The sequence below is a fragment of the Cyprinus carpio genome, chromosome B23 (genome assembly GCF_018340385.1).
Source record: "Cyprinus carpio isolate SPL01 chromosome B23, ASM1834038v1, whole genome shotgun sequence".
NCBI lineage: Eukaryota > Metazoa > Chordata > Actinopteri > Cypriniformes > Cyprinidae > Cyprinus > Cyprinus carpio.
The window spans coordinates 11174345-11194123 of NC_056619.1; the positions used below are offsets into that span (position 1 = coordinate 11174345).

The 19779-nt window shown below is 36.2% G+C and overlaps 2 protein-coding genes across 2 annotated transcripts in view; one reads left to right on the forward strand and one right to left on the reverse strand.

Moving 5' to 3' along the window:
- The window catches only part of LOC109074407 (DNA (cytosine-5)-methyltransferase 3B-like), a 34878-nt gene extending 29485 nt beyond the window's left edge, over positions 1-5393 (reverse strand). The window contains 1 exon segment of the mRNA XM_042750826.1: positions 5262-5393. Within this exon segment, the coding sequence (XP_042606760.1) occupies positions 5262-5378 (117 nt within the window). The 5' untranslated portion in view covers positions 5379-5393.
- A 6837-nt stretch (positions 5394-12230) lies between these two features.
- LOC109074416 (COMM domain-containing protein 7-like) lies at positions 12231-19041 on the forward strand. Its single transcript, XM_019090454.2, has 9 exons — positions 12231-12395; positions 13993-14046; positions 14671-14773; positions 15566-15622; positions 15716-15753; positions 15855-15945; positions 16061-16110; positions 18529-18577; positions 18676-19041. The coding sequence occupies exons 1-9, from the start codon at positions 12312-12314 to the stop codon at positions 18750-18752; spliced, it is 603 nt and encodes a 200-aa protein (XP_018945999.1). The 5' UTR covers positions 12231-12311; the 3' UTR covers positions 18753-19041.
- The last annotated feature ends 738 nt before the right edge of the window (positions 19042-19779 follow it).

The following is a 19779-nucleotide window of genomic DNA, read 5'->3' on the forward strand; positions in this document are numbered from 1 at the left end:
TCTGGAAATCTATTACATACACAACAATATAAAATAATAGAAGGCTCTTTTCTCTGATTTGTTTTGATGATGTACAGAATAAAAAAAACCCTGCCGGTCTTGGCTGCTCTACCTTTAATCCTTTCAATTTAATTTCTCATCAGGTTTCTTTTGTCGTGCCAGAAGCGGTTGTGTTGTGACATGAAGAAGAGACTGTTTGAGGCCTTGAGAAGATCAGTCCACTGACAGAGCAAAGTGGCAACACAACATACACAACCAATACATGGCTGTGCTCTGAGAATGAATGTATCTACAGTATGTGTTTGGTCATGCCTCTGTTGCTTGCGGATAAGCTGACATCTCTGAGCGATTGATGACTTTTTAAGTGCCTGCTTTGATGCTTCTTGGATACATTAATGTTTTTCTTTTGGAGGTATGCTGTTGCATGATTTCCACAAAAATATAAAGCTGTTTTCAAAAATGCTGTTTTCAAAAATGCTAACAATAAGAAATGTTTCTTGAGCTGCAAATCAGCACATTAGAATGATGTCTGAAGGATCATGTGACACTGAAGACTGGAGTAATGATGCTGAAAATTCAGCTTTGCATCACAGGAATAAATTACATTTTAACATACATTCAAATAGAAAACAGTTATTTAAATAATAATAATAATATTTCACAATATTTCAGTTTTTTTAATGTTGGCTGCGCTATTAGACTATTTAAGACAAATATGTTTTAATAGTGTTTTAACTTTTCTAGCATGTGTGATTATATGATAAGCCCAAATCATTTTAATGAATCAGATCACAGTCCTTTTCTATGAATCAAATATTTTACCCTCATAAAAAAATCCTGCTTCGCATTTTACTGTAAACATAGTCTATTAAAATGTTATATTTAGTAGGGATGCACTGAAATTAAAATTCAATTTCATGAAATAATATTAAATAATTTTGCAGTCTTTGTAATTTAACTCAATAATTGTAAAGATACTGAGTTTATCCCTAATATTTAGTTTATGGTGCCTCTGAAAAAAAAAAAAAAACTTTGGTCACACTTTATTTTAAGACCCAAATCTCACTATTAGCAAACCATTAACTATGGCTTTGCCTTAATAAACTCCTAATTTGCTGCTTTTTAATAGTAAGGTAGTTATTAAATTTAGGTATTGGGTAGGATTAGGGATGTAGAATATGGTCATGCAGAATATGTGCTTTATAATTTAAGTACTAACAGTCAATGTTATTAATAGGCATGCTTATAAGCAACTAGTTAATACTAAAGTGTTACCGAAACTTTGAAGTAAAGACATAAATATCGAAATGTACATAATTATCATACAGGTGAAAAATATTCAGATATGACACTTTTACAGCTTTATAACCCAGCCCTCATTTGAACATTTGAACAAGTGAATTAGTGTTTCTGTATGTGAACATGCATATGAAAACTGAAAACTATAAAGAACCAGAGATAACACTGTTTTCTATAAGTACAGGCACAGAGTAAAGCAGACAGGCTAAAGATTGTGCGTTCATGGATGTAGGAACAATTCAGGCTGCTGTCGCATTTCTGGAACTGTCCACTGGAATGCTAGACATCTTTTATACCACAGCTGTGCTGCAGAGGATCAGAGGTCTTGCCAACATGCACAGCACACTCACTCCCACCAACCACAACAACCACGCTGCATGTGTAAGTGGTTAGCTTTTATAAGTTCTAAATAAAAAATTGTTTGTGCATGCAAATGTTCTTCATGCATATTTTCAACTCAAACTTCTAAAAACCAATTTGCTCAATGCGCCTGTGCAGTCTCAGATGTGTGTTTGTAGTAATTTAACAACAGCTCTGAACACAGCTCATCCAAGCAGACTTTAGAGTCTTGAATGGATAGTTCACGCAAAAATGAAAATCACACCATCATTCACTCACCCTCATGCCATTTCAAACCCATAAGACTTTGGTTAATCTTCAAAGCACAAATGAAGATATTTTAAAGGAGACAAATTATGCACCTTCTTAAAATATGTAATATAAGTCTCTGGTGTCCCCAGAATGTATCTGTGAAGTCTCAGCTCAAAATACCCCACAGATATTTTATTATTTAATTTTGAAAATGCTTATTTTGAGTGGAAGCAGAAACACGCTGTATTAGAGCATGTCTCTTTAAATGCAAATAAGCTGCTTTTCCAGAATAGAGCTCCACCATTATTGATCGTACCTGCTAAAAAACATATGTTTTGGATCTGATTATTGCGCTAAAATAATGCGTCATGTGATGCTTCCGTGATGCTTCCATGTTTACCACATGTGATGCACTACATGTATGTGTGTTTATAAGCGACTAAAAGCCTTATTTAAATCAGTACATTACATAAAGCCATCCTATCTCTTCACAAGACTTGGATAAAATCAGTTTCATGAGTCTGGAAATGATGACAGGATTTTCGTTTTTGGTTGAACTATCACTTTAAGCATGTGTTTTATAATAATTCAATGATTTGAACAATGACTCGCACAGGAATGACAATCCTGAAACATGAATTATTGCTAATGTCATCAGCACGATGCAGAGGAGCACCGCATGACCAAAATATCTCTTTAAAGATCAAAGCAAAAGCTGCTCAAATCACCTTAGCATGAACACACATGAATAAGCTGACATAAAACTAAACCATGTATTCAGTTTAAGGAGGCAAGTAGAGGCTGGAGAGGTGAAAGGGTTTATGGGCTCCTTTAGTCATTCAGTTTATCTTTCTGCTGGCTCCTAATGACACCCCCTACACTGGTTTTGCCTAAAGGGGCCCCTGGCCCCATCCTCAAGCTTTTGAAAGGCCAAAGAAAGTCAGCGGATCAAACCAGGTGGCTCAGATCCCTTTTATACCACATAATACTACACACACACCAAGGAATAGCAATGTGTGAAAACTCACTGTTATTTCCCAGAGTTCTGTGTGTCTGCTGCCATGCTTGCCAACCAACCAAACAAAAACAAACACATTATAGACAACACTGATGAGTGGCGAGGCTCATCAGATAACAGTTATGTTAAAGCAGACATACATATCCAGACAATTCCAGACAAGATGCAAAATGTGGAAGCACATGTCATGTCCTCAAATCTGTAAGACAACTTGTTTTAGCCAGTAAAGCCTGTTGTCACACAATTAATCCACGAATGAAACTCAGAATGACAACACAAACCATACAGTTTCCAGCCTTAAAGGGATAGTTCACCCAAAAAGGAAAATTTTGCCATCAGAGTCCTTTATCCTCATGTCGTTCCAAACCTGTTTGACTTTATGTGGAACGTAAGAATTACATTTTGAAGGATGATGGTAACCACACAGTTTTGGTGACCACTGACTTCCAATGTGTGGGTAAAAAAAACCTTTCTCTAAGTATCTTCATTTTTGTTCCACAAAAAAAAGAAAGTCATACAGGTTTGAAGTGAGAGTAAATTATGACAGAGTTTTCATTTTTGGGTGAACTATCACTTTAAACTCAAAACACTTGGGATGCAACAAATGACTGAATTTTGATAATAAATTAATCTGTCAATAATTTCTTCATTAATCAATTAAATCAACATTACACATGTTGTTCAGTGTGTTTATATAATGTATATGTACTGTAAGTTTATACAATATATACTTCATTGTAGTCTAAAATATAGAGGTTACAAAATAAAAGTAATTTTTTCATTAAATTTGTGTCCATTTAAAGCCTAATGATCCAAAATGACCTAATCTTAATGATGTGTACATGTACACAGTGTGATGTAATCGATGCTTAACGATTTATTCCCTCAATTGATTTTGGACGGCTTTGGAAAATAAAAATGCTTGCATTATAAGAATATCACCATATAAAAATAATAAGAATAATAATCAATGTGCCTTTTTTATAGAAAGTACTTTTATAGAGAACTACTGTTCTTTATGAACAGCCCAATTACCTTATTGATTATTAAATCTTTTGTCTATCAGTTTGATTAGCAATTCTGATCCATTTTTAAAGCCATATTCACTTGATATTTCCACAAAAATAAATAAACAAATAAATAAATACTAACAATGCCTCAAAACTGAGGTATTATTCAAAAGCTTTGACTTATAGCATGCACTGTAAATGGAAAGGGTGCCAGGATTAATTCATCTTCATTCAAGTCATAAATATGGCAAGACTATAACCATACTTCCAGGATTTCAGAAAGAAATAATGGTATCGTGACAACCCTACACCACAGACTTCCATTTCTGTCAGCACATTTTTCTTTTCAAACTAAGGCGAGTTAAAATTCCTCTCTGTGGTTACTGACAGCATAAGAAAAATTGTGTCAGTAGCTTAACCTGTATTTAACCCAAACATTCCTTTAAGTTAAAAAGAAATAATGATGTTCAGAACACTGACATGCTGCAACAGAGTAAAAGGAGGTCAGAACCTTTTAAGACGTCTCATAAAACAGATTTCTTAGTACAGACTAGGTTCAGTTGAGCTCAAATTGACATGGGACGTGTTCCTGGGCATCTGAATGGCCAGTGTGCTTCTCTCTCCTCCCCGGCCAAGCAGCTGGTCTCTGGGATCCAGAGCACTTCCTCGGCCAGGTGCAGCGTTCAAAGAGCCTGCTCTCTCTTTATCTCTCTCTCTTTTCGCTCTATGGAGTGCAGGATCAGAAGAAAGTAATGAAGCAGTCTTGCCTCATTTACAGTCACAAAGAATATGGAGAAAAATCTGTTAGAACGTAAAAAAAAAAAAAAAAAATCTGGAAAAAGTTGAATAAGGCTGCCATAAAGAAAAACCTGTTAGAGCAGCTCTTCCACCAAGAGAACCAGACACTGCCATTTTCCCCTCTCTCTCCCCTTTCTCTAATCCCATAAATTCCACTGCACCTTTGGCCTCATTCTGAACCCAAAACACCATAGACGAGTGAGACACCCACACCACTCCACACCTCCACACATGCTTTGTGTGCATGTAGGAGACAAAGTAAGGCTGATATCATTAAAGTGTTGCAGACACTGGAACAGTGTGTCAGGGTGGATGCTGGATTAAAAATTGTCAAAACCAATTCAAAATAATAAAAATTAATAAATTAAAAACTCAAAAAAAAAAAGGAAAAATGCATGAAGAAATCACCATTCATTGTAATTGCATGAAGAGCAACCAAAATGTTTTTCAAAATGTTCCCTTCTGTGTTCCAAGAAAAAAAGAGTAAAGGGATGGCAAATCATGACAGAACCTATTGATATCCCAACGCTCTTTCTTTATCTTACCGTGGCAGTCATCTTGTCACTTTCCGCCATGATAGCGGAGGAGTACTTGTTGGATGGCATCACTATTTCAGTAGTCTTTTTTATTTCTTCCTCTCAGTCCTGTCAAAAAAGAAACATTAGACCTGGTTAAATGGCAAAAAGTGGCAAATATGACTTCAAAAAAACATAATGGATCACTGAGAAATAATTAATGGATAAGTGTTATAGATCACATTGACCTCTGTCTCAACTAAATATGTGATCATACAGTATTTGACCATAGGAAACCCTAAAATATCCTTCGAGAACAACAAATAGAATTATAGGCCTGTAAGAAAGGCCACCCCTCGAAAGTGAACTCAAACCCTACCACCTCTGTTTGTGATTTGGACTGTTCCAAAACTTTCCGCAGAGTGGAACCAAGACAGTATTGAGGCTGGATGTGTATATGTGTTAATAGCCAATAGGTAATAAGTTTAGTTAGTTAGAAGTGCCCCGTTTAAGGATTGTGTTGATATATGTGTGCGTGCAACTAATAGTAAAACCACACACATCTGAAGTACATTCCTGGTGTGAGACCTAATGTTCAGACCGGACATCCTGTAGCCATTCAATGAATCCGAACCAGAGTTAGACCAAAGTAGTCAGCAGTTTTTCAAGGCCAAATAATAATAATGACTTTATATAAAAGTCATTACACAAGCAATGACACAGATTCTTCAGACAGATCCAGAACACTATCGATCTGTATCTACTCAAAATCGGTTGCAGTTGGTGGATCAGCACCTAGAAAGGACCTCTAGAGCCCTGAATGTCAGCAGAGACCAGGACAACTAGATGAGCCCCAGATAGAGATCCCCTGTAAAGACCCTGTCTCAGACGACCTCCGGGACAAGACCACAGGAAACAGTTGAGTCCTCTGCACAATCTGACTTTGCTGCAGCCTGTAATTGAACTGCTGGTTTCGTGTGGCCCCGACTTTTTTGCAACAGTCTCAGTATTGCTCTGTAAGTGTTATTGTCACAACTTCTTTATGGAGCATCACAACTCCATTAGCATGTCTATAAAATGTAGTAACTCAACCAAAACATTTAATTCATGCTTCAAAACTTGGTAATTGTGTCAGTAATTGGTCTGACAGATTTTGATAATTGAATGGATCATTTTGGATCATTGATAGCTTGCACGATAATCGATTGTTTAAAAGTTGTGAAGAGTGTGACAATTTCACTGAGAATCAACTCATCCGTTTTGATCAGCAAGCCATGTGCATTTAGTTATTGTGTTAACTGTAGACAATTTTACTTACTGATTTGCAAATGGGCCAAAACACATGCAATTTGCTTAAAAGAATAAGAAACTCAAATCTGGTGTAAACAAGAAACTAATTGTTTACACTATGAGAAAAGCAGCTGTGTTCCTTTAAACCTCCTAAAATTCCTAAAATACAAAATTCCTTCATATTAACATGGTACTCTGGGCACTATTTTTCTTAAAGGTCAGAATTCTGATCTTATTGTCACAAGAAAACCCAATCAATCTTATTTGATAATTGAGCCAAAAAGATTTACATTCAGTTTTTTAATGAATTTCTAATTATTTTTTTAATCCAACAGAAGAGAGAAAGTCATTTTTGGAATGATATTATGGTGAGTAAATGATGACAAATGTTTCATATTTGTGTGAACTGACTTTAATACTACCATGTTTAATATCATTATATAGAGTTCATGTTCAACTGTAGTTTGAAAATACCACGAGGTAGAAACATTTAGCATGTCAACATAACAACGCAACAACATCAGTCATTCATACTTTCAGATCACAGCTGTTGTTCACGTTACACCCCGAGGGTGGCGAATGCATTTCTGTGTCATTATAACTCATAATGACCTTTTCACATCGCTTTGGAAGGCAGTTATAGTAAATATAACAGTCTATGTCTGACATGCACATTACTTTTGGGGAAATAGAGAAACTGGGGAGAGTGTCAAACCACATTATGCATACAGGACACAGGCAAGGCCTCCAGGTGCATCCTACAAGAAATGGCTAAAAGACATTGTGCTTAAGTCTGCAGACAGAACGTGCAAGTACACACAAAAAAGGCACTTACTTCTTAACTTCTAAGGATCTCATTTCAAGTCCATTATCTAAGTGACAATGCGTAAATTTTCCTTATGGGTCCTATAAACACACATGCTCTCTCCACAGCCCAGTGGGAGAACTGAGAAGTGAATAAGAGGGAATACAATAAGAGGCCACATCAAAGGTCTGTATGAATGACAGAGATTGTCGACTGAACCTAATGTGAGGAAGGTTTCTGTATTAATGCACTTTTGAGTGTGTATGTGTGTGTTTGAATCTGCCACAATGATCACAAAACCTATATTAAGTTTCACATAAAAAGAGATTAAGATCATTATCAAATTCTATAATGAATAACACAAAACATGCTTCCTCAAGTACTGTAAGTGTAGAAAAGTAAGGTAGTTACAAATGGTGCGTTCAAGTCCTCTTCATTCGTATTTACGATTTGGAAAAACATGCAAATAAAAAATTATGATAAATGATAAAGAATGTGCATCAGGTCTGATTTTATAATGTTTTTTACTCCATTTAAGAATGTGCTGCAAAATGAATTATTATACTGTTGAAATTGTACAATAACATTAAGTGTAACAGATTATCAAAAGATAAAAATGGTGAGTGGGGACTTGGTTCTGTACATTGGTTGTTGATTAGATTTGTAGATGTGGGTGTTGCACTTAAAAGTGGAGCCAAATGAGCCGAATACTTTAGAAATACCAAGACGGATATACCAACACATGATATGGTGGAATAAGTCCTGTCTTCTACATAAAAGAAACAATTGCGAGTCATTGCGTCACTGCCATGGCTGTTAGAAGTTCAAACCCCAAAACCCCCCGCCCCAAATCACAATTCACACTTTCGATTCACACTTTCGTGTACACAGATTTTCTTGATGTAATGCAGTAAGTCTGCTCTGGAGCTTGTCTCAGTATGGGCTCAGCAGACACTATGCACTTATGGACCTAACGGACAGATGCTTGTGGTTGCCATTGTAAACAAACAAACATTCAATTACAAATTGGACACACTATGCACTTATGGACCTAACGGACAGATGCTTGTGGTTGCCATTGTAAACCTTCAACGCTGCAAGTACACATGAAGAGTGCCATTTGGGAAAGGGCCAAAGAAACAGTGAGTGTTCTGAAACGTGCGATTAGGACTGCACATGAGCATTTGCTGGTTCAGCCTGAAATATAGGATTTTTCTATGCTATTTGAGCATAAAAAAACAACATTTATGGAACCATTCATGTCAGATTTTGTTGTTGATTTCAGGATTTTCCCATTCAAGTAAACAGGACTTGGTCTTGGGTGCCCGAAATAGCTGCCTGGAGGCGTTGGAAATATGGCCACCAAGTGAACAGACTTTCCTTGAAAGGGACTTTGGGTAAATTTGAGTTGCAGGGGGCGGGGTTTAGGTAGATCACGTGACTGCATAAGTCCTGCACGTGTCACCAGACAGAAGTCTGTTGTCCAGTTCAGTGTTGCTAACTCAGCAATTTTGTTGCTAAATTTAGCAACTTTTCACACTACCCCAGCAACTTTTTCTCTTTCAAAAGCACCTAGCAACAAATTTAGCTGTTTTAAAAATGTATTTGGCAACTTTTAGCAACTTTTGAGAAGTGACTCAAACGATAAAAAGGCACACATTTTCCATCTAAATTACACGAAAAGAGGAAACCAAAGATGCCTAGCAGTACACACATCACACAAATTAAGTTTTGCTGCTATTAGCAATTGCTCAATTTAATAATAATTGAATAATTGTTAATTTATGATACACCTTGTCATAACTATGTAATGATATCATTGTGCAATGACATCACAACCTAATTTAGCAACAAATTGCTCCTTCCTTTAGCAACTTCCCCTGAAAATGAGTTGGTAACACTGGTCCAGTTATGACTTTTAGTTAAAAATGAAAGGTCAAAATACATTTTGAAAACATACATGGTATAGCATGCATTTAGAAAAATTTATAGAGTGAATTTTCATTTCATGCCAAAGTTAAAGGACAAGTTTTAAACTTGTCAACAGTTCGTAAACGAATAGAACATCAATAGCTTCTTAATCTACGTTCCCCGTGAATACAGATGTGACCTGACAGAAAAATAAGGCTTGTTATTAAAAGAACGATTTAACGGTTTTGGTTAAACTCTCAGATAGCCTAGTAGCTAGTAAAAGCCGAGAGAAGGTCGAGCTGGCCGTATCGTTCTAACTTCAATGTGCAGTCTCATTGTTACTAGAGATCTGATTGAAGTCTGAGTCATTTCTATGCAGCAGCGCAAAGCCAAAGTGACGGCGCGGCATTCCTCCGAGAGGCCCCGCGGGCACGCCGCACAGTCTACCAACGCCAATTAGCACGTTACCCCCGCTCAGATGCACGCTCGACTCAACTCAACTCACATTCACCCCGCCGCGGAATTCACCTGCACTCAGCGCCCCCTTATTTATCACACGCGCTCACATTTCTATTGTTTTAAAGGGATGGCTCACTCGAAAATGAAAGTCCAGAGTCATCATATACTCGACCTCACGATGGACCAAACCTGTGTGATTAGGCTATCTTTCTTCATTGCAACACAAAATGAGCGATTAGGCAGAATGACACCCTCATTTATTATTTACGTATCCTTACAGATGCAAGGAAAGTGAACGCTGACCGAGGTCGTCAATCCCTCACTTTCTGAATAACATCTCATTTTGGGTTCCACGGAAGAAAGAGAGTCATACTTTTTGGGATGAGTAAGTCAAACAATGACAGAACTTTCATTTTCGGTGAACTATACATGCATGGCAATACGCTTAAGTGAAAAGCGCAGAAATATTAATGAGATGTCTCCATAATTAATTATGTTGCAAAAGTAAGACGTTGTCAGAACAGTAAAAACTTTAATCCGCGTGACGCGCGTTCTAACACTTCTATGACGTCAACGAAATAAACCGGTTTTAATAATAATTAATTTACTTCACTTTCGGAAAGTTCGCTTCTTTATGAAAAAAAAGCTTTTTAACCACAAAATTTAAAATATTGGTTTCAGTTACTTTTACGCTGTATCTTCGCCAAACATCTGGAAATTCGTTCGAAGATGTGCACAAAACACTAAAGAACTCAGACTGGATTTTCATGAGAACATGGAAATCTCGGAATAATCGATTTTTTTTAGTCGAACGAAATTCGTTCGAAGATGTGCACAAAACACTAAAGAACTCAGACAGGTAATGCAGGAAAATGAGGAATAGATCTCACACACTTCCCCACGCTTACATAATGAGCTGTAAGCTTTCCGCACGCCTCAGCCATGCGCGCTCGATAACCACACACTATTTCACGCTTTAACAACCCGAAATTAAATACATTCCAGTTACCTATAGAATCTACAGGTTAAAGTTACTAAAATAAAACTAAGTTTGAGCAAGTAGTCTATATCATCAGACATGTGCGGTCATGCTACACTTGAACTCTCCCCGAGAACGCGCACTAGTGCTCCATGCAGAAGAGGTATGAAACTTACCTGTCTCTGGAGAAGTAGTGTTATTACAAAAACTCAGAGACTGAGGGTGCCGTTAGAGTAGCCCACTGCCAAAGTGTGGAGGTATGTCCCACTAATCTCTGCTGGTACACACGCCTTTAAACCCTTAGGGTGAATATGTAAATGGAGTCTCGTTCACAAGGACCGCTCGGTCTTTCGCCTCTACACTCAGGCGTGACTTTTCCCGGGTCTCGAATCGCACTCCCACTGAATAAAAGCTACTTTTACCTCCTTCTGTTAACCCTTTCTCGGGATGAGATGGGTATATGCCATGCACATGTTCTGTGAGATTCTATTTTTGCCATAAAATACAGAACAGAATATATTACAGAAGTATTTTTTTTATGTTTACTGGATTGCTTGTCACACAGTTTTCTATAGGCTATCTATAATGATACTTAGTATGTTGTACCACCTTTAATATAATTTTGTAGGCTATACAATATTGAATGTCGTCATACAGACATTTTACAGAATGAGGGAGTGACCGACAATGAATGTGCCCAATTTATGAGGGAGGCATTTAAAAAATTGATCCCTGTAAAAACCATGTCCTTAAGCAAACTAAAAAACACAGTTTATAGCATTGCATTAGGATTTGTCAGATTAATGTTGTTATCTTTTATATGTGACCCTGGACCACAAAACCAGTCATAAGTAGCACGGGTTTTTGTAGCAACAGCCAACAATGCATTGTATGGGTCAAAATTATTGATTGATTTATTTTTTATGCCAAAAATGAGTAAAGATCATGTTCCATGATGTAAATTTCCTACCGTAAATATATTTAAACTTAATTTTTGACTAGTAATATGCATTGCTAAGAACTTCATTTGGACAACTTTAAAGGCAATTTTCTAAAATATTTAGATTTTTAATTTTTATTGTCCTATCCTAACAAACCATACATCAAAGTTTATTTATTCAGTTTTCAGATGATGTACAAATCTCTTTTTTTTTTATTATTATTACCTTTATGACTGGTTTTGTGGTCCAGGGTCATATGGTAGATACAAATTGGACAACTATAAGCACCTTTTTGAATAAAAACACACAAAAAATTATTTGTGTTATTTGACTCCTGATGTTTTGGAAAATAACATTAAATTAATTTTCTGAGGTATTTTTATTTTCTGCCTATTTAAGAGTTAATGTCATGGAAGTTCATCGGCACAGATTTGATGTAGCCTGAATAAAACGAAATGAATCATCTACTTTTTGCAAGGCAAATAATATTTACTTATCTTGTCTTCTATGATAGTTTAATTAATGCATACAAACATCCAGATTATCACTGCACTACACAATTTCATGATCACGTGCTCAGGACTCTCAAGAAAGAGAATGACGAAAGTGCTGATCGTGGAATCGTTGGGCAGCGGAAGTGTGGAAGCAGATGTGACAGCAGTTCAGGGTGTCAACAGCGGAGCTGCAGAGAAACAATGTTGCAGTTACATTTCACGAATGATACATTACCCGACAATGTCAGCACTGACTTTCAGAATCTGAATAAACTCAGTGAACAGGTAGGAATGCAGTATGCTGCGAGCGGAACGTGGGAATTATGATACTAATGAATGAGTTACGAGTATTTGTGATCAGATTTTCTGTATATTTTAATTAGATGTAAATAAACGGGGCTGTCGATTATCTGGCCTTCAGAAAAAAAAGTCGCCTGATGTGTCGCTAAGTGTCTGTAACGTTTAGTCACGTGAGATTACCATAACACTTAGCATTAGCACGACTAACATGGCCTTATTTAGTGATGTAGAGACCAAACGCGACCACGATAAACTTATATTTACTGCATTTTGACACGTCATAAAATCATATCATGCAGTTTAATCCTTTATATAAAGTGTTTTTACTTCAGCCTTCCATCTCCAGCAGGAAATTGATAAAAGGCACTCGGATTGGTTTGCAGTGAATGTTTGAGGAAACAGTTTGATTTTTTTTCTATAAATATAATTGACTTAATCAAGGAACCCACACACACACACCTATATGTGTGTGTGTGTGTGTGTGTGTGTTCCTTGATTAAGTCAATTATTTTTATAGAAAAATCTGTTTCCTCAAACATACACACACACACACACACACACACACACACACACACACACACATATATATATGTGTGTGTGTGTGTGTGTGTGTGTGTGTGTGTGTGTTCCTTGATTAAGTCAATTATTTTTATAGAAAAATCTGTTTCCTCCTCAACATGCACACACACTATAGAAAAATCTGTTTCCTCAAACATACACACACACAGTGTGTGTGTGTGTGTGTGTGTGTGTTCCTTGATTAAGTCAATAATTTTTATAGAAAAATCTGTTTCCTCAAACATACACACACACACACACATATATATATGTGTAATGAGAAAATTGTGTAAACATTAAATTTAAAAACAATTAAAAGGACCTGTGTGCCTCTAGGGCAGGGATGGGCAACCCCAGTCCTGGAGGGCCACTGTCCTGCAGAATTTTTTCTCCATCCCTAATTACACACACCTGTAATTTTCAAGCAATCCTTTAGACTTTGGTTAGGTTTTTCAGGTATGTTTGATTGGGGATTGAGCTAAACTGTGGCCTCCAGGATGCTACACACATGTAGCATGAGTAGTTTTTTTTTATTTCAATTTGATTGTATAATTTAAACATCTGAGGCAAAAACTGCTTAACCACATTAAATATTTTTTTCTATGTTATAATGAGATTTTTAAATAAAATTTCAGGGTAGTGCAGCCAACAAGACCTTTGAGTCCTTGGGAACTCATTCGAAACTGTTTAAAAGCATCCCAAGATGTACCTCATAAAGTTGCTCGGTGGAAATTTGTAGAACTTAAAATATATACTGTAGCTTTGATTTATTTAATGTTGATGTGGCTACATAATTTGTCCATACTTCCATTCCTTTTTTTCATAATTTTGTGGACTGGTATTATAAAATATGGAAATAGCGATGTGTGCAATTATCTCTGTGTTTCTCCACTACTTAAAAGGGGTCTGTATTAATATACATTAATATACATATAATATATTATCTGCTTTTCACCTAGATAGTGCACATATGCAACCTTCATTCAATGCCAGTTACTCAACTTTATTTTTCCCCCCATTGCAGCAGTTTGTGAGGCTGACAGAGATCTTATACCAGTTCCTTCTAGAACCCAAAGAGGTGAGTCAATGCTCTGAGATTACATCTCTGTGAAGCCAGTTCTGTGTTATTATATCATTGCCAGCTTTATATGCAATATAATTTGTTTTGTATAAAAGTGTCTGCAAATGCATGAACCAAAAAAAGAGTTAAAGGAACGGCTCACCCAAAACTGAAAATTTAGTGACACTTAGGCCATCCAAGTCGTAGATGAGTTTGTCTTTTCATCAGAACAGATTTTGATAAATTTAGCATTATATCACTTGTTCACCAATGGATCCTCTGCAGTGAATGGGTGCCGTCAAAATAAGAGTCCAAACAGTTGATAAAAACATCATAGAAATCCACAGCACTCCAGTCCATCAATTCATGTCTTGTGAAGTGAACAGCTCTGCAAGAAAACAAATGTGTGTAAGAAACAAATCCATCATTTAGACATTTTAACTAAAATACAAATCCTGTATCCATAATATTGCTTACTCCACTGAAAAAGTTGTCTTGTCTTAATCAGGTACAGACAAACCAGTAAAGAAAGTCTGATTATGTGAATGTTTATTGTGATAACTTGTAAAATTGTGAAAATATGTAGTTAACAGGATTCACAAACACAAATAAAAGTTACATATTGTGCTTCTTCCTCATCAGTCAGAGCGGTTCTTGCGTCAGCTGACAGAGTTTGCTGGAGAGAATGGGATGAGTGCAGGACCACTGAGGGCTCTGATGAAGAGTGTCCTCCTCCTACCTCATGGTAAATCCTTCAGGACCCTCATCTTGAACAAATCGTGCACCTTTATCTGAAATTTCACAAATGAATAATGCAGTCTTCCCCTGGTGATAACATCAAATGTAGTCGTTTAGCCTGACCCCAGCACTGATCAAAACATGCTATGATCCTAATCTCACTGAGTGATTGTTCAGTTTATTTTACACCAAATTGCTGCATTATGCGTCTAGAGGATCCTAACATATGCAAATAGCCCTTGTGGCAAATTGCCCCGGGGAATCTGGACCTAATGTCACATGTAAACTGGTTGACCCTACCACTCAGTATGCATTAGTATGCTGCTACATTTGCATGCAATGACTATCCTGCTGCCTGTGCTTTTAGACATTAGAATGAAGAGGAATGTATCAAATTACTAATCATACTGATGGGACAAAATGATGGGGAAAAAAGTGGTGGTGTAGAATAATATGTATCTGAGAAATCAGACAGAGATGTAAAAAATTTATAGGCTGTATTTCAAAACCTAGTGAGCTGCCTACGTAGGTAGCACAAGTGTTCTCTATGTAAAGACTGTTTCAAAAGGTATAAAAAATATATTTTTTTATGTTTTGCATTAATACATCATATGGTTAGTTGTTTGAACGATCCATATAATGCATCAATCCTTATAAATGTATTGTTTGACCCCTATTTAATTGGTACATTATCAGGGTTCCATATCAGTTAGAATGCTGCCTATTTAGTTCACTAGGCTTTGGAACAGAGATATAATGTGCATACAGAAGCAATTTAAATGTCTTCTTTCCTTCTCAGGTGCTTTAAAAAGAAACCTAACAGCTGAACAGGTGAAGGCAGACTTGCTGTCATTAGGTACTATGTTTCTTCATACCCATCATCTGTACTTATTTGATTATATTTGTCACAAGTCAATATTTAACAGTGTGATCTACTGCTTAAATACAGGATTAAATGAAGACAAGGCCCGTCATTTCTCTGACCAGGTTTGTCTTAACAGTTATTTTGGTGTTTTAGTTGTTTCCGTGTGTTTGTGGATGGGTATGACTGTAAGATTCAGTATGTCTGCATCTTCTATTTATTTCAGTGGAGAATCCACTACCCTGTTTTGTCCAGACTGGCCGTGGGACAGACACTAATGGTCAACCAGCTTGTTGACATGGAGTGGAAATTTGGTGGTAAGCAATGGATAAACATTAGTATGTAAATCTATATTACCTACAGTGCAAATAAAAATATAAATAGTGTGATTAAATAATATAAGAGTAATTAAAATCAATTTTTCTTTTTCAGTTACTGTTGGTACAAGTGAGCTGCAAAAGACTGGAAATATTTTTCTACAGGTAAACCTCTTCAATTTTTTAAACGTCTGACCAAACATTTATCAAGAGATTGATTTTAAGATACATTTACCCTTTACATGATTCTGAATCAGATTTACAGGGGTAGTTCGCTTATTAATTACTCACCTTCATGTAGTTCCAAGCCCATAAGACTTAATGCGGGGAAGTCGTGGCCTAGTGGTTAGAGAGTTTGACAACTAACCCTAGGGTTGTGGGTTCAAGTCTCGGGCCAGCAATACCACAACCAATGAACACCCAACCACGGCACCGAACACCCAACTGCTCCCCGGGTGCCGCAGCATAAATGGCTGTCCACTGCTCCAGGTGTGTGTTCATGGTGTGTGTGTGTTCATTGCTGTGTGTGTGTTCACTGCTGTGTGTGTGCACTTTGGATGGGTTAAATGCAGAGCACAAATTCTGAGTATGGGTCACCATACTTGGCTGTATGTCACTTCATTTCACTTCACTTAAGATATTTTTGATAAAATCGGAGAGCTCTCTGACCCTCCATAGACAGCAACACAACTGCAATGTTCCCAGGTCCAGAAACGTAGCAAGGACGTCTGTAAAATAGTCCATGTGACATCAGGGGTTCTGAGAGCTCTTGGATTCAATAAAAAAATATCTTAATTTGTGTTCCGAAGATGAACAAATGTATTACGGGTTTGGAACGACATGAGGGTGAGTCATTTTTATTTTTGGGTGAAATAACCTTTAAGGTTGTTTTTTACACAGAATGTTTGTTGAAAAAAGTCAGTTCCAGTCTGCAGATTTTGGGCAGTCAGATTTCACAGAAAATTGTACTAAACTTTTTTTTTTAGCTTCAGACTATGATTCCACCCAGTCAGAGGATATGAAACATGTTTGATATTTTGAGCTAATTTTAGAACACGTTGTTTTATTTGTCATGCATCTTGAAGCAATGAGAGGCTTGTTTTTGCACTAGAGTTTGTCTCAGACATTCAGTGTATGATGCCCAGTTTATCTCTGTAACCATTTATAAAATGTATGATGCCTAGTGTTTTAAAAATTTATTCAGATTTGAAAATTTGAGTATATTCCAACCTTTAAAATATTTAATCCAGTACTTAAGTGAGTGAAGAAATTTAACAGAACTTAAAATATATACAAGATTCGTACAACACAGTGTCATCTGAAGCAAAATTATAGCTGTGTGCAAGAAAAAAACTAACAAAACGACTTTTTTTGTAATCTGTAAACCAATAAACAATACACAACAGGTTAGTAATTATTGAGAGATTTTTCAATGTTTGGTGGAGTATCTCTTTAAATGAAGGAGATGATTAGTAGAGTAGCCTAATTGTTAAGTATCTAAGTACATTTAGGCTCATGTAACACAGAGCCAGAAGTTTTATTTATACGTGACCCTGGACCACAAAACCAATCTTAAGTGTCTATTTTTCAAAATTGAGATTTATACTGAAAGGTGAATAAATAAGATTTCCATTGATGTATGGTTTATTAGGATCTGACAATATTTGGCCGAGATAAAAAAAATAAAAATACTGAGAATAAAAGAACAAAAAAAAATTAAAATAACTAAAAAATCGCCTTTGAAGTTGTCCAAAAGAATTCTTAACAATGCATATTACTAATCAAAAATGAAGTTTTGGTATATTTACGACAGGAAATTTACAAAATATCTTCATGGAACATGATCTTTACTTGATAACCTAATGATTTTTGGCATAAAAGAAAAACCGATAATTTTGACCCATACAATGTTTTTTTTATTTGTTTGTTTTTTTTTTTTTTGCTATTGCTAAAAATATACCCCAGCGACTTAAGACTGGTTTTGTGGTCCAGGGTCACATATTAAAAATGAGAGATGAGGCAGGAAATGATAGAGAGAAAGATTCTTGCTGACTTAATGAGAACCTCAGCACATGCACTAACCGCACAGAATAATGAGAGACTGCATGATCACAAGCAAACTTGGCCTGAATCAGTGCACTCCACTCAAGTCACTCAAGTCTAAGGGACTGATGGTGTGCTATTAGGCGTCTTAGAAGAAAATGCATTTTCTTAATGGCAGGTAACTGTCAAAGTAAATAATTACGTCATCATCTTCCTCCTTTATATTTTAAAAGTACCTACAATCTCCTTTTATCCCAGCTAAAATATAATATTGTCAGTTTCTAATTATGATTCCAATTAACTGCACTCTGATGTGAAGAAAATGCCTTTTCAGGGCTCCCCTGGCATATTATATTAGTTATATTATACCCATGGTGGGGTGTATTTGGCTAATGTTTGGTATTATGTTGTTTTTCATGTGCAGTCTAATGTTTCCTTTAGTGATCAAACTCTTGATCTGTAACATCTGTCTGCTTTAGGAAATTTTAGAGTTATTAGACAAACAGGCTCATTCAATACACTTTTTCTTGCTTCTCACAGCTGAAGCTGGTGATCAGAAAAGGAAACACGACAGAAAATGTGTACATGGGTAAGTTTTCTCCAAATCCATTGTCTTGTTGTAACAAGTTGTACATACTGTACATAATTCAGTTTTGATGTAATTTTGTTTGGATCTGTCCACATTAGAGCTGACTTTACCTCAGTTCTACAACTTCCTCCATGAGATGGAGCGCGCCAAAGCCAGTATGGATTGTTTCAGTTAACTGGGGTCATTGTAATCAGAGTTTGCCTCTTTGCCTGTTGATCAGTAAACAACTGTAATAATGTTCCCATACTCACCAAATGTTTCAAGAAGACACGTTAATAATTATAATTCACCAATCTTAAGTAGTTGTGTGATTGTTTGCACCCTTATAGTCTGTTTTGGGACAAAGACCACTTTCCACATTACTGATGATCTTCTGTTTATTAAACCTTTGAAACATTTCTTTGTACCAGCAAATGTGCTTTTTGTACTTTGTTCATTAATAAAATAATATATTTTAAATAAAATGCCACTACTTAAGTTTTTTTTTTTAAATCAAACCATCTGCTTACTGTATACATAATATAATTAATTACAAATAAAATAAATTTTACATTTTGTAATAACTTTTTAATTGATGGTAATAAATTGGAAATTTGATTACTACTGCAAGTAGTAATGTCAGCAGACATTTGAAAAGTGTTTGCCTTTATCAAAGGCTATCATGCTTTACAAAGAGTCAGACTGATGTAATAAATGAACACTGTGTTAAATATGAGTTCCCTATTAGATGGTATTTGTGTCCTGAAGCAACTTAATATCAAGACTGACAATATCAAAGAACACACCCAGAGGCTGTGTAGATAAATCATACAACTGATTTGTCCTTACACATGTCATTGTTTCCCTCTCTTTGAGCAGTAATACTTACGTTCTTTTCATTTGTGAAATCTGGTTAATTTAGTCCCATTTTCATACTTTTCATATTTTTTTCAATTATTGACTGGCACTCTTCTGTCTGCATGTCAGAACGTGCAAGTCTTGAGTCATTAGCACCAGGCTCTCCACAACCTGCGGTGCATGTCGGAAGATGCGTGACACTCGTTCAGCCGCACCTCAAACGGTTAGCACTCTCTCATAACAATTCATAACTGTTTTCTCTTTTGGTGGTGATCTCCTATAATTTTGTACGATCTGCTTACATCCCACTAAGAGTTAGGTCTAGAGGTGGACCTTCATTCTTAGTTTTTTTCCCCAAAAGTTTG